Below are 13,396 nucleotides of genomic sequence, written 5' to 3'. Positions count from 1 at the left end.
ACTGTACTTCCCTTAGGATCGTGTCGAAACAAGCAGTAAATGCACGTGGATTTTTTTTGTCAACAGCTTCACTTTCTCCCGCGGTAAGGTTTATTGGTACGGACAGACGGGGTTTAAAGGCCTGTAAAATACTTCCTCAATAAAGTCAGTGTCGCATTTATTTTGTCAGATCTTCGGCAGTAGTGAGCGATCCAAGCGAAGTTCCCAGTAGGTTCTTGAATCATCTGTGCTCTAGTTAAAGTGTAGGACGTTTCGCCTCTTCATCCAAGGCTTCGTCAGCGACACTAAACTTTCCAGCTTTGACGTGGACTAGATAAAGACCCCTGGGAGAGGTTAACTTGGCTAAGTAGCAAAACTCTTTATCCTGTCAGAGCTGGAAACTAGAGTTGCTGATGAAGCCCCTTGGATGAGAGGCGTGTCCTACACTTCAACTACAGAGTGCAGATGATGACTCAAGAATATCCACTAAAGATGGATAACTCCTGTACTCATCCAATATGAATCAGTTTCTGCAGTTAATGCAGCGTGGAATTTCACTACTTTAACAAATGACAAAGTAAACCTGTTGAGTGGATAACCTTTGTAAATCAACACACAATACAATTGTGTTAATTTAAATTTGCACTATGAATTTTATTATAATAATAAACCATAGTATGAGTGGTCGGTGATGTTTATTTGCGTGATTTTCACTGTATTTGCATTAAATCATTCGCAAAAAGTGCATGAAGCCTGCGCTATTTTTTGTAGACCACAGTTCCAGTGCAAAGGTAGACGATGCTCTAATTGTGAATGTTGTTTTTGCCCAAAATGGAATTAAACTATTGTTGAGTTAATCTCCCAAACATGATTTACTGCATATTTCTGTGAATGATAATGAACTACAGTAAACAAACGTGTCTCCTACAGGAACCATGTTCTGTCAGTGTTGGCAGCTACCCAGTGAAGTGTGGACCCAGGTGTTGGGATACCTGTCTCCCACGGACAGACTGCGAGTACGGGCGGTTTGTAAAAACTTCAGAGACCTGGTGGACGGCAGCGGTCTGTGGAGGGACTGGACCGTGACCCTGAAAAGTGTGAAGGGTGCATACAACAAGCAGTTCTGGCGAACACTCCGCCGCTGGAGAGTATCCTCCGCGGTGCTGTCCTCTCCACGTGGCTGGACGCACATCGCCACCGAACTCCCACGGCTGACCTCTCTGATCTTAGACAATGACAGTGAAGCTGCTCTTGAGAGTTTACAGTGTTTCACTAACTTGGAGCGTCTGTATCTGAGACGACCTAAAAACATGTTATTGGACAAGCTGTTCGATCTCCTCCCTGCACAGCTCACGCATCTGAGTGTGTGTGAGTTTGACAACAAGGGGAGGTTGTTTGGGAAATGTTATATTAATGTTTTAAATTTTGTCACAGCGCCACACCTCACCAACCTGACATCTTTGGTTTGTCACTGTTCTTTTGGTGTGGAGCTTGAAGTTGCTCTGCCGACCATCCTGTCAGCCTTACCTCAGCTCACACACCTCTCTGTGTTGGGCCATTCGTACCGCCACACTGACCCTGTGGATTACGATCCTCCTGAGCCGCCTTTGCTGCAGCACCGCTCCCTGTCCAGCCTGGAAATCATTGAGTTTGTTGATATTTTACCAAGTGACATTATGAAGATGATGCCATCTCTGCACAGCCTAGCCCTGTTTTTTAGCAATAGTTATAATGTCTCAAAAAATGTGTCAATTTGTTCCTGGTTAAGGAACCTGCCTGCCCTGTCCTCTCTGTTGGTGTTAGGGGGTCCACCTGCCAGGGACTTTGTCGGGTCCATCCCCTCCTCAGTGACACACCTTACCCTGCGCCCCAAATCTATAACCTCTGCCGAGTTGACTGCACTGTCAGCACAGCTGCCAAACCTGCGACACTTGCACTTGGAGCCATACGTCTTTCTGGGCCCAGTCACGGCGCTGCTCCCGCGTCTCTTCCCCGGTCTCCGCAGCCTCCGCCTCCGACACGAGCGGGTCCCAGAAGAGGCCTTCCTCAGTCTGGCTGCACTGACGGAGTTACGGCTGCTGGAGACGCAGGACCCAGTGCCTCTTCCCGTGGCACTCGTCTCCAAACTGCAGGCACTCACCAAGAACCGAGTCAGAGTTTTCCAGAGACCAGAACGGGATCGACTGCTGGGCTGCGACTGCGTGAATGACCTTACACAGAGAACTGGGGCCAAGTGTGGACCTAAACCAGGACTAAGCTGGGTCTAAACAGGGACGGGAAAAAATAATTACCCAGAAACCTCAGTAAACATATTATGACCCTGGAAGGTTGGTTGTTTTTATGGACAATTCACACAGGATCCTACTTCTGCTTAAGGTTAGTGTGTTTGTGTGAGCTTTACTTCAGCGACAAAAGCCCTTTCTTCCACATGATCAACAAACTCTGAAATTTTACTCTTCCAGGGTCCTCCGTATGGGGAACCCTAGAAGAGTCAAATCCCAGAGACTTGACATAGATGTTTGTTGTAGCGTTTTGAAGAAAGGGCTTTTTTTTGTTTAGTTTTTTGCTAAAATGAAGTTCACACAAACACACTGAACTATTGTCTGTGTTTATTAGGAAAAAGTCAGTAAAAAAATAAATTGACATTGCTGGTCCTGTAAGCAAAAATAATAAATTAATCAATCAATAATGAAATGTCCACATGATGATGAATGATTCTAAAAATGTCTCTACAAATTCTGAAATAATAGAAATAGATAATTATTATACAGTGTTACAAAGCATGTTACATTATTTCTCACACAACATTCCCTCATTTACATATCAGATTTGGGTCCCTAAACTGTACAGGAAATTTCAAATGCTACATTAATTGAAACATGTCCATAAAATCATAATTTTATTTTTCAGCTTGCACCACTGACTGAAGAAGCCACTGTCAATGGCTTGCACACACTGTTTAGCAGCTGTCTTGATAAATGACCTTGAGGCTAACATTTAACGCTAACAAATGTTAAAATAGCGACAGCATCTGAAATTATTTCTTAGAAACACACTCGGCTTAACGTTTATTTAAGTTTTATCATGTATTTTATTTATTATTTTTCGACCGGAAGTAGAATTTTACCCCTGCATTAGCCAACCGGAAGTTAGCCAAAAACATTCCGTGCACTGAGCGGAAGCATGGATGTAAAGAGACGTGTTTTGGAGTGTCTACACTGTAGTTTTTTAATCATCTTCACACCTCAGTAGCGACATGACCTTGTTCAGTAAAACATGTCTGAAGATGCGTTAGAGGAAGTTTCAGTTTTGTCTTCAATTTACTGCGGGGAGGGAGAGTTTGAGCTGCTGCAGGAGAGTGGTGCGGACACTATTATTTACATCATTAAACCATAGAGTAATTAACACCCTCATAAACTATCCAGACTTTGATTCAAACATAGGCATTAATGCAAAAATAAATAATCAATACAGTTATTCATCAATGCATAAAAGTAGGGATTTAAATGAAGTTCTCACTGAGCACCATTCAATGATAATAATATATTACAATGTAGCCTTATATACTTAAAATGTTTTTTGGCTGTGATAGGGGTACATGTTTTATACTAAATAAACAATAAAGAACTCTAACAACTTAATACATTTTGGCCGTAGGCAAAGTTGAATAAATGTGTTACTTATTCTTTACAGCTGATGGTGTGACAGTGCAAATTACCTCCTCAGTAGTCAATGGAGAAAAGGTGACTGTGCTCTTCCACCTGCCCCCCACATACCCCCTCTGCCTTCCGGACATCTCCGTCTCCTCCTCCACTCTGTCCAGAACCCAGTGTCAGGACATCAGACAAAAACTTCTGCTACACGCTGGGACTTTACCTCCAGAAGCAATGATCCACCAACTGATCGAGAGCTTACAGGTAGAGCTTTAAATTTGATGCGTCATCTTTATACTGCAGCACAAATGCATTAATAATAAACAGAACAATGTTTGAATTGACCATGATACATCAAATCTTGAAATATCTTATTGAAAATGTTGTGCCATGCCCATGTTACTTGTTAGAACTAAGACAAATTTATCTTTAAACGCAATTGTAATGTTTTTTTTTTTAACTATGTGCCTTGTTTGTTTTTAAGACAATCTTTTATGTTATGAGTGATGTAATGAGTTTCACAGTGCACCTTCAGCTACTTGCAACTTTTTTTTTCCAATGTGGTTTTTATACTGCAAATGGCAAATAAACTGAATCTGAATCTAAACGCAAAGATGGGTTTCTCGCCCTTTTCCAGAGCTTAGCGGTGTCGGAGTCCAGTCCTGGAGCAGAGTCAGCGATCACACCAGACCAGGACCAAGAGCAGTGGATCTCAGTTTTGTCCCTGGACCACATCAGATCCAGAAACCGTTACGTCTCTCTGCTCGAGCGATGGAGCAAGCAGCTACAGCTCAGTGGGAGATTAATATTGGGAAGAAACATCCTGGTTTTGCTGCAGGGAAGCAGAGCTGGCATCAAGGTAATTGTTGAATCAAACTCCCAATATTTGAGCTGGTTTCCTTCCACTGTATAAGGATGTGAAGGTAATTTGGTCAAGTTTCTCCACAATAGATCTCCAAAATTGGTCTTTTTTTTGCTTCCACTAAATTGTCGTCTTCTTCATGGGATAAACTGCATTTCCCAAGTCAGATGGAGTAAAAACTATACCACAGCTCTTGACACAATTCAATACTCCTTACACTAAATTAATTACATTTATGATGTGTTTTCAGGAGTTCTGTTGCCTCCTGAAGACAGTCAAGGTGGATGTGGATTCTTCGGGGAGAAAATGTAAAGAGAGGCTGATGAAGGTCCTCATTGAAACACCATCAGCTTTGTCCACTGAAAACAGGTACTGGCTGTACAGAGGAACTCAAACCCTATCTCTATGCAATTCTATGATTGCTATATGATTTCAACAACTGAAAAGTATTGAATATGAAGTTGCTTTATAATATTGCCATCATTTTAAATGCCCTTGTTTAATGTATTTACATTATGATTTCTCCCCAAAAATGATATACACATACATTCTTAGACGTTCCTGCTCAAAGCATTGAATTAAGTATGATTTTTTTCTACAAACTATACACAGGGTTTTAGCGGGGCTTTAAAAAGCATTAGCTGTGCCAGAATAATGTCATATACAACAATGATGGTCTAAAACACATTCATATTATATCTAGTTGTATGCTATGTCTTCAGTGTATTTTTTTTTCTTTTTCTTTTTCTTTCCTTTATTTTATAGAATGTTTGCAAATCTTAACAAATTAAAAAAGCACAGATTTTTCACTTTTGTGCCATTAAATATAGTGTAAAAGTATTACATTTTATTTGCTGCCACTAGTATAAAACTGTGTACAGTAGGTAAAATTATAAGCAACGTCGATGCGTATTTAATTTATTAAATTAAGAATATTTCTGTGTTGATACAGTATATCCACCGGTAGTTAATCGTTTTTATTGATCATTTATTATTATCATCTATTTTCTGTGTCAGTCTGCAGGGTTTTGTGGTGAAGGAGTGCCTATCTCTGTCGGAGCTTTGCGCAGCGTTTGAGGAAGTTCATTTGACCGAGGTCTACAAGAAGATACTGCCGTCATTACGAGACTGAAACACAGAACTAAAACCACTGAGCGAGATAATCGGCTGATGGACTGTGTAAGCTCATGGTTTTGTCCACAGTCACACAATACATTTGACTGGAACTGTACAATGGTTGCCTATTTATTTAGCACAACCCACAATCAATAGGGCAAGACATTTCAGAGAAAGTTGAATGTGAATTTGCTGGTAAATACAATAATGATATCATACAGTGATTATTTTTGTATTTTTAATAAGTTTATGAATGACTGCTGAAAACAATATTTGTTCTTTCTGAACTATAGCACTTCTTGAATTGACTCAAGGACTTTATATTAAACTGACTTTTGGGCTCTTAACTGGGCATAATGTTGAGTTTTTATTCATTCATAGTTCCTGCAGAATCAACCCGTTTCCCCAAAGACTGTACAAATACATAATAAATAAATACCCACATGAAAAAGATCAAAACACTCCACCTGCTGATGCCATAATGTGTTGCTTCTCAGGTTCATCTCTCAAATTGCCTTTACTACGACTAACGTCTTCCAATTAAGTGCCACCTAATGACTGTTTTTTACACTGCTTCACTCCCTTCTGTGCCAACAGAGGATCAGCTCAGGCTTTCTATCCAAAAAAGTACAGTACGTACATCAGTTTTAGGGGGAATCCACATCTTACATTCCTACATCAGACTCCAGTCACATAACATAATTGAACGCATTTTCACTTCATCAATTGTTTGCAAACAATTTCATTCAAAAATAGGATTTCTTTTATTCATTATCACATGTGGAATACAACCCCATTAGATTTACTTTTAGTGTTACAAATCACAATGACAAAAATACCTAAAATTGTACCCTAATCTTACATAATGGGTTAATTGCAGGTCGCCCCATTGAGACACATGCATCCTACTGCCCATATCTAAATAGATGTTGACAAGATGATTACTCTATTTTAATAAATATACTATCAGTGACATTTTTGTTTTTTGGGGTGTCCTATGATTTTTTTATTGTAGAGAAAAAAAAATGTAAAAACTATGCACCAATGTGAGTGATTGTTAGAATCATGTTTTCCGTGGTGACTGGAATAAACATAAAAAAAACTGTCTGTGTCACAGTTTCCCACCAGGAAGGGCCCTCCTCAAGTCCACCACAGATACAGAATCCCCGTGAGCCCACAGCCCAAACCCAGGAAACAGAGGCTCAGTGAAGCTGTGGCTGAAGGTGTGCAGGTGGGACAATTTCCCATTATAGCGTATCTTATAGAAGGATAGAGTCCCAGCCTCAAAATCCAGGAACACACCCACTCTGCCTGAGCGTAAGTGAGAAGAAGACGAGATTGGTGTTTCTCTCTTGTTGTGACAGACAGTATAATGTCCACCGTAGATTCTCAGCCTCCATGACCTATCATCGTCTCCAAACTCACACTCATCCCTCTCTCCTGTCCGTCTGATTCTTCGGTAACTCACTGCTATATTAACATCCCCGCTCCACTGCACCTCCCAGTAACAGCATCCGGTCAGACCAGAGGAGCTCAAGACCTGAGAAAACTCCATGAATCTATCCTCATGATCTGGATACTGATGCTCCACCCACTCACAGGTCACAGTGCGTTTGTTCTCAGACAGAAGAAGATGTTTCTGAGCTGTGTTTTGATCCATAGAGAACTCATAGGAATCTGTGGAACACAAACACAACACATCCTACTGAAACCTCATGCTCATCAACAACATTCTTCTTCTGAGTAGTTGGTCGTATGACTCCATAACTGCCTGGACAGCAGAAATATTGTACTTAATCCTTAAAAAGATACATTAATGAAACACTTGTGATTGTTAATGTAATAATAAATTCTTTAAATTATGGCAAACAATCAGTTCTTGTTTACCTGGGATCGTCTTTATCTCAGGTGCATAGTTTTAGCTTACTTTACTGTCCTGTGCAGGATAAAGTGTTCTCTACAGTTGACACTGAAGGATTCCCTCTGGCGCAAAGACAGCCCTACTCCAAACACGATGTTGGACACGTGCTATCTTGCACATGGCGCAGCTTTTGCGTCATGTTTAGGAGCTGAACAGCTGATGTCGGGGCACTTGAAGGTGTGTGTGGTTTGTTTCTAGAAAACTGTTGCCAAAGTAGGTGTCAGTCTGCACTCAATTTCATAAACGTGACCCAAACAAAAGCATGTGTTCACCCTCACCACCCCTCTCTCTTGCCCTCAGAGTCTGTTTGGAGGAAAAAGGTTGTTCTACATAACAGCGCCATTGGCCACGGGAGTCTGCAAGATCTGAAAGTGCACTCCTGCTAAGCGCAAAAAGTTACACTATTCACCTTATTCCGCCCTGCCCACTTTTGCCTCTTTTTGCCTTGTCTCTGCACTTCCGTTGTCCGGACATTTCCGGTCGAGCGAGAGGGAAAATGTTTGCCGCTCAAATCTGATGTTTAGTAGATTGATTTGTGTAAAATATCCAATGTTCATTTGCACCAACATGTCAACACTGCACCGTTTCTCTACTCGGCCTGTTAACGGCTTTGTTTTCATGTAGTAATTGATTTTATGTGGACTTCTCCAGTCCCATGTTAACTGATAGGAGAAAAGGGGCGGACACAATTCATGGTGGCGCCCACGCGAACTTCCGGAATAAGGTGAATAGTCTGTGTTTAGAAACACAAGATCGGGCCATCTGAGTTGAATCTGTCAACAGGGTTGTCAGACCCATTGGTGGCTTTGCAGTGGGTGACAATTATTCAGAGCTTAGCCTACGTTTATGGTCAGTTGTAAGTTAGTAACCGAGTAAACGTTTTAGCATATAGAGCAGGGGTGCCCAAAGTGGGGCCCGCGGGCCAAATTTGGCCCGCCGAAACAATTCTGTTGGCCCGCCAGAGGGTGACCTACTTCTGCGCTACAGTGTATACTAACTCTCTTCCATCCATTCTCAATGGTAAATTTGGATGCAGTACACTTTTTGACCACCAGCGTCAAATTGGGGGCGCTGTTTCACTCCTTTCGCAAAGTTAAGGAAACACTGTTGTGGTGTCTTGGTATTTATCAATAGCAGAGTGTTGTAGCAGCAACTTTCACAGTTTTCCAACTTTTATTGAGAAGGTTGTTAACATTAACAACAGTATATGTTAAAAAAATTACTAATAAAAGAATATAGCTGAACTGACACTTATACACTTACACTTAATAATCTAAAGTGGCATTTTCTTTGAGTTAACGAATGAGGTAAAGTCACTGGTGTTGCACTAAATTGCTACAATTGTTGATTTTGTTATACTAAAATTAGGCTTTTGCCATAGTTACCATTTGTTTTAATATAGCATATTATTTGCATGGATAGAATCAAATGCAAATCGGGGCTATCGAAAAAATAAAAAGTAAATAAACTAAAGTAACTTTATAATTTGCAGCTATATGTGTTTTTCGTGTTTGACATCGCCGTGTTTGGCCCGCGACTCACAGGCACTTTTTCATTTTGGCCCTCAGAGACAAATAGTTTGGGCACCCCTGATATAGAGTATGTGTTGTTTTTTCTTTTTTTTCTTTTTTTTTTGATTGATGAAAGAGACACAGACCTTCTTTCTCTGAGGTGTGAGAGAAATTACATTTGTGCTTTTACACTTAAAAAGCTCTGACAGGAAAGATCTGCAGCAGACACCATTCTCATGAAATTAATGCAAAACCGACTCACGCTTCCTCACACCTGGGACCATGTACTGTTCTCCTGCAGGATCCAGCCTGAAACACACAAGTTCGGTTAACTGTAGACCAGACCAAACTCTGGACCAACCATGGTCCAAACTGTTAGACGCACTGCTGAGAAACTCACCTGAGTGAGTGCAGGGGGCCGTGGGGGGCCCGCAGAGCGGTCAGGAGCTTGGTGGAGGCTCCTGGATGGTTATAGCTCAGGTCTAATTCTCTCAGATGGGAGGGGGTGAAGCTCAGAGCTGAGGCCAGAGAAGTCCCACCCCTTTCTGAGATCAGACATCCAGACAGGCTAAAGACACACAACATTACCCCCTATTGTGGACATAACAATAGAATACATTATAGAGCCATCTTACTTGAGGGACTGTAGTCTGCAGGAGGTGTTTTTCAGTCCATCACACAGCAGCTCCACTCCCGAGTCCCGGAGGGGGTTTTCACTGAGATCCAGGTGTGTCAGACTGGCGGAGCTGAGGACTGAGACCAGAGCTCCACAGCTGCTCTCTGTCAAGTTGCACCAGGACAGACTGTGGGGGTGGGGGGTGCAGTTTGTCAGGAACTAATAGAAGAGAGCACATCACCCGTGTGCTAAAGGCTCTCCTCTGTCTTCCTTTTGAAATCCTTCCCCTCACTTAAAGAGCCTACTTTGATATGGCTCCAATCTATCCTAAGATGATCTGCACATTAGCCTCAAAATGCAGGGCTGCTGGACTTCTAGAGTCTCTCACAGCACAATAGGAATTAGAGCTTTTGACCACTACTGACTGTTCATGTGGACACTAGATCTGTTTCACTGTTTGATGTCTGTGATATTGCTGTTTTCTATTTGTATTTATGATATTGGTGCAGCCCTGCAAGGAGCTCCTGTTGTGAATTGGGACTGTGTAAAATCAGCTTTATATTACTTTAAGAGAATATTACAGAATAACCACAATACCATGATTGAACTTTTTAAATCAAATGTATACCCACATGGCTTTGGTGGATGCTTTGACGAGTGGCAGCAGACCAAGGAGTGCTCTCTCCGAGGAACAGTATTTCCTGAGATCAAACTCTTCCAGGTCTGAGTCTGAGGATAATAAGATGAAGGACAGGGCAGACCACTCAGCAGGCAAATTTAACCAGGAAAGACGTCCTTTTCTGATGTTCTCCTGTATTTCTTCCACCAGACTGTGGTCGTTCAGTTCATTCAGGCAGTGGAGCAGGTTCAAGCTCCTCTCTGGAAAGAGACCCTCATTCAGCTTTTTCTTTATGTACTTTACAGTCTCCTGATTGCTCCATGCGCTATCCCCCGTCTCATTCAACAAACCCTTCAGCAGCCTCTGATTGGTCGGCAGAGACAGTCCAAGAAGGAAGCGCAGAAACAGGTCCAGGTGTCCGTTTGGACTCTGTAAGGCCTGGTCTACAGCAGAGCGGTAAAAGGCGTCAAGGTCAGGACTTGTAGATGAGTGTTGTGGCAACAGCAGGTTCTCCCCAGAGTTGATGAAGGTCTGATGGACATGAAGAGCAGCCAAAAACTCCTGCACACTCAAATGGATGAAGCAGTAGACCTTGTCCTGGTACAGGCCTGGCTCCTCTCTAAAGACCTGTGTGAAGACTCCGGAGTACACTGAGGCGGAGGCAGCGTCCAGCCCACACTCGCTCAGGTCACTCTCGTAAAAGATAAGGTTTCCTTTCAGCAGCTGCTCAAAGGCCAGTTTTCCCAGAGACTGGACCATCTTCTTGGTCTCTGCAGTCCAGTGATGGTCTGCTCCAGATCCCTCATGATACTTGATGTTCTTGACTTTGGCCTGGACCACCAGGAAGTAGATGTACATGTGGGTGAGGGTGTGGGGCAGCTCTGCTCTCTCCCTTGTCTCCATCAGATGGAGCAGGACTGTGGAGAGGATCCAGCAGAAGACTGGGATGTGGCACATGATGTACAGGCTGTGAATACTCTTGATGTGGGAGATGACAGCTGTGGCCTGCTGCTCGTCTCTAAACCTCTTTATGAAGTACTGCTCCTTCTGTGGGTCTGCAAACCCTCGCACCTCTGTCAACATGGAGACGAACTCAGCAGGGATCTGATTGGCCGCTGCTGGACGTGTGGTTATCCAGAGGTGAGCAGAGGGAAGCAGGTTCCCCCTGATCAGGTTGACCAGCAGCACCTCCAGTGAGGCGCTCTCTGTGGGCTCAGTTAGGACCCGGGTCCGGCTGAAGTCCAGAGGAAGTCTGCACTCATCCAGACCGTCAAAAATGAAGAGTACCTGGACCTGCTGCAAGCTGCAGAGACCTTTGGTTAAACTGAAGAAGTGGTGCAGCAGCTCCATCAGGCTGTACTCTGTGTCTCTGAGCACATTGAGCTCTCGGAAAGTGAAGGGGAGCAGCAGCTGGACGTCCTGGTGGGCTCTGCCTTCAGCCCAGTCCAGACTGACCTTCTGAGTCAGGACTGTTTTACCCACACCAGCCACACCCTTCGTCAGCACTGTTCTAATCGGTTCCTCCTCTATCAGCTCCGCTTTCATTGGTGCCTCCGCCAGGTCTGCTGTGATTGGTAAAGGAGCCTTTTTGTATGTTGCTATAACTGATTCATATACTTTCTTCAATATAGATTTTTTATTTGCTCCCTGTCCTTCTGTCAGCACTGTTCTGATTGGTTCCTCCTCTGTCACCTTCGCTCTGATTGGTGGCTGTCTGTGTGAGGGGCTTTTAAACATGTCTTCACATTTGATGGTGAACTCGGCTGGTCTTCTGGACGCTGTCTCGATGTGTCTGACCTCATGTTCTTGATTGACCTCTGAGGACCCTCCCTCTGTTATAAAGAGCTCTGTGAAGATTTGGTGCAAGGGTATGGGGTTTCCTGCTTGAGTCACACCCTCAAACCCATGACTGAGCCTCTGCTGTAGATAGGTCCTCATCTTAGACCTGCACACGCCAACAGAACTTACTGAATTGGAAAAGCGGAAAGAACAAACATATCTCACATTAGAGGTCTCTCTTAGTGTCAATAATTATAACTGACAGGTCAGAATTATATTTCTAGCATAACTATAATAACTAGAATTCTCACGCGTGTGCTGCATATTTAGATTTGGATTCGTGCTTTACCTCTATGCCCAAATCTCTTTTCTCTCTACGGGCCAGAATGACATCGAGCTTACAATAGAGTGACAGCAGAAGCAAAGAACCTGACTGTAAAGGTAGCTCATGCAGCCTGTTAAGGAACATTTCTCCTCTCCTACAAGCTCTATCTCCCACTCTAACTCCTGTCTGACTGACAGCTAAACACAAACATTTCTTACTGATGCTCAGATGCTCAGCCAGATTCTTCAGCTTCATTCTCCTCAGGAAGTCCAGAGTGATGTTCAGCACAGCTTCACTGCTGCTGCTCTGCTCCTCCTCACTCTCTGAGGTACTCTCTTTGTGCTCTGAGGCCAGGAGTCTGTGGAGCCTCTTCAGCTGCTCTTTGACAAACATCATGATGTGCTCCTCCAGTTCCTTGAACACACATTAGTTGTTGTTTCACAGACTGAGGAATTTTACAGGAAATCTCACACATGCTGCGATCATTGGGTACTCACTGTGAAAATGGCGTCCAGCTGGATTTGGGTCTGGGGTGCTTCTGAGGCTGACTCCCTATTAAACAATAGATAAACACATACCAAATAATGTGAGAAGACACCAATTCCTGTCTTTGGACTCATTTGTCACTGCTGGATTAAAGTACAAAAAAACAAATATTGGAATTTGATCGTACTCTTTCTGATACCTTCAGCAAGGGTAAGACATTGACAGAGTCATGTGACTGAGCCTCACCTTAGTTCAGAGGAACCTCCATCTTTAAAAATCAGCGGAGGATTCATGGACCTGATGGAAACAGAACAGGTTCAGATCTGAAACTAACCCTGTATGGAAGTGACACTGAACTCTAACCTTAAGAGAACAGGGTCGCCAGCTTTAAAAATCAGAGGAGGATTCATGGACCGATCGCTCTTCATAGACTCACAGCTGGGGCCTGGATTCTTCTTCCTGATGGAAACAGAACAGGTTCAGCTCTGAAACTAACCCTGTATGGAAGTGACACTGAACACTAACCTTA

The 13,396-nt window shown here is 43.0% G+C and overlaps 3 protein-coding genes across 3 annotated transcripts; 2 read left to right on the top strand and 1 right to left on the bottom strand.

Moving 5' to 3' along the window:
- The first annotated feature begins 733 nt into the window (after nt 1-733).
- Nucleotides 734-2,336, top strand: LOC306961895 (uncharacterized protein). Its single transcript, XM_079554849.1, has 2 exons — nt 734-770; nt 910-2,336. The coding sequence occupies exon 2, from the start codon at nt 915-917 to the stop codon at nt 2,244-2,246; it is 1,332 nt and encodes a 443-aa protein (XP_079410975.1). The 5' UTR covers nt 734-770; nt 910-914; the 3' UTR covers nt 2,247-2,336.
- An 836-nt stretch (nt 2,337-3,172) lies between these two features.
- On the top strand, nt 3,173-5,814 carry rwdd3 (RWD domain containing 3). Its single transcript, XM_079554639.1, has 5 exons — nt 3,173-3,340; nt 3,673-3,896; nt 4,270-4,491; nt 4,745-4,863; nt 5,512-5,814. The coding sequence occupies exons 1-5, from the start codon at nt 3,256-3,258 to the stop codon at nt 5,624-5,626; spliced, it is 765 nt and encodes a 254-aa protein (XP_079410765.1). The 5' UTR covers nt 3,173-3,255; the 3' UTR covers nt 5,627-5,814.
- Nucleotides 5,815-6,669: 855 nt separating this feature from the next.
- LOC306962278 (protein NLRC3-like) lies at nt 6,670-12,936 on the bottom strand. The gene is made up of 7 exons (XM_079555386.1): nt 12,879-12,936; nt 12,600-12,795; nt 10,291-12,244; nt 9,678-9,845; nt 9,443-9,610; nt 9,305-9,351; nt 6,670-7,287 (listed from the first exon to the last, which is right to left on the bottom strand). Exons 2-7 carry the CDS (start codon nt 12,775-12,777, stop codon nt 6,722-6,724), a joined length of 3,081 nt encoding a protein of 1,026 aa, XP_079411512.1. The 5' UTR covers nt 12,778-12,795; nt 12,879-12,936; the 3' UTR covers nt 6,670-6,721.
- Between the last annotated feature and the right edge of the window lie 460 nt (nt 12,937-13,396).

The sequence above is a fragment of the Gobius niger genome (assembly GCF_951799975.1).
Source record: "Gobius niger genome assembly, chromosome: 4".
NCBI classification, from domain to species: domain Eukaryota; kingdom Metazoa; phylum Chordata; class Actinopteri; order Gobiiformes; family Gobiidae; genus Gobius; species Gobius niger.
Note: the sequence above shows the minus strand (reverse complement) of the source record. Positions and strands in the feature narration are given on the sequence as shown.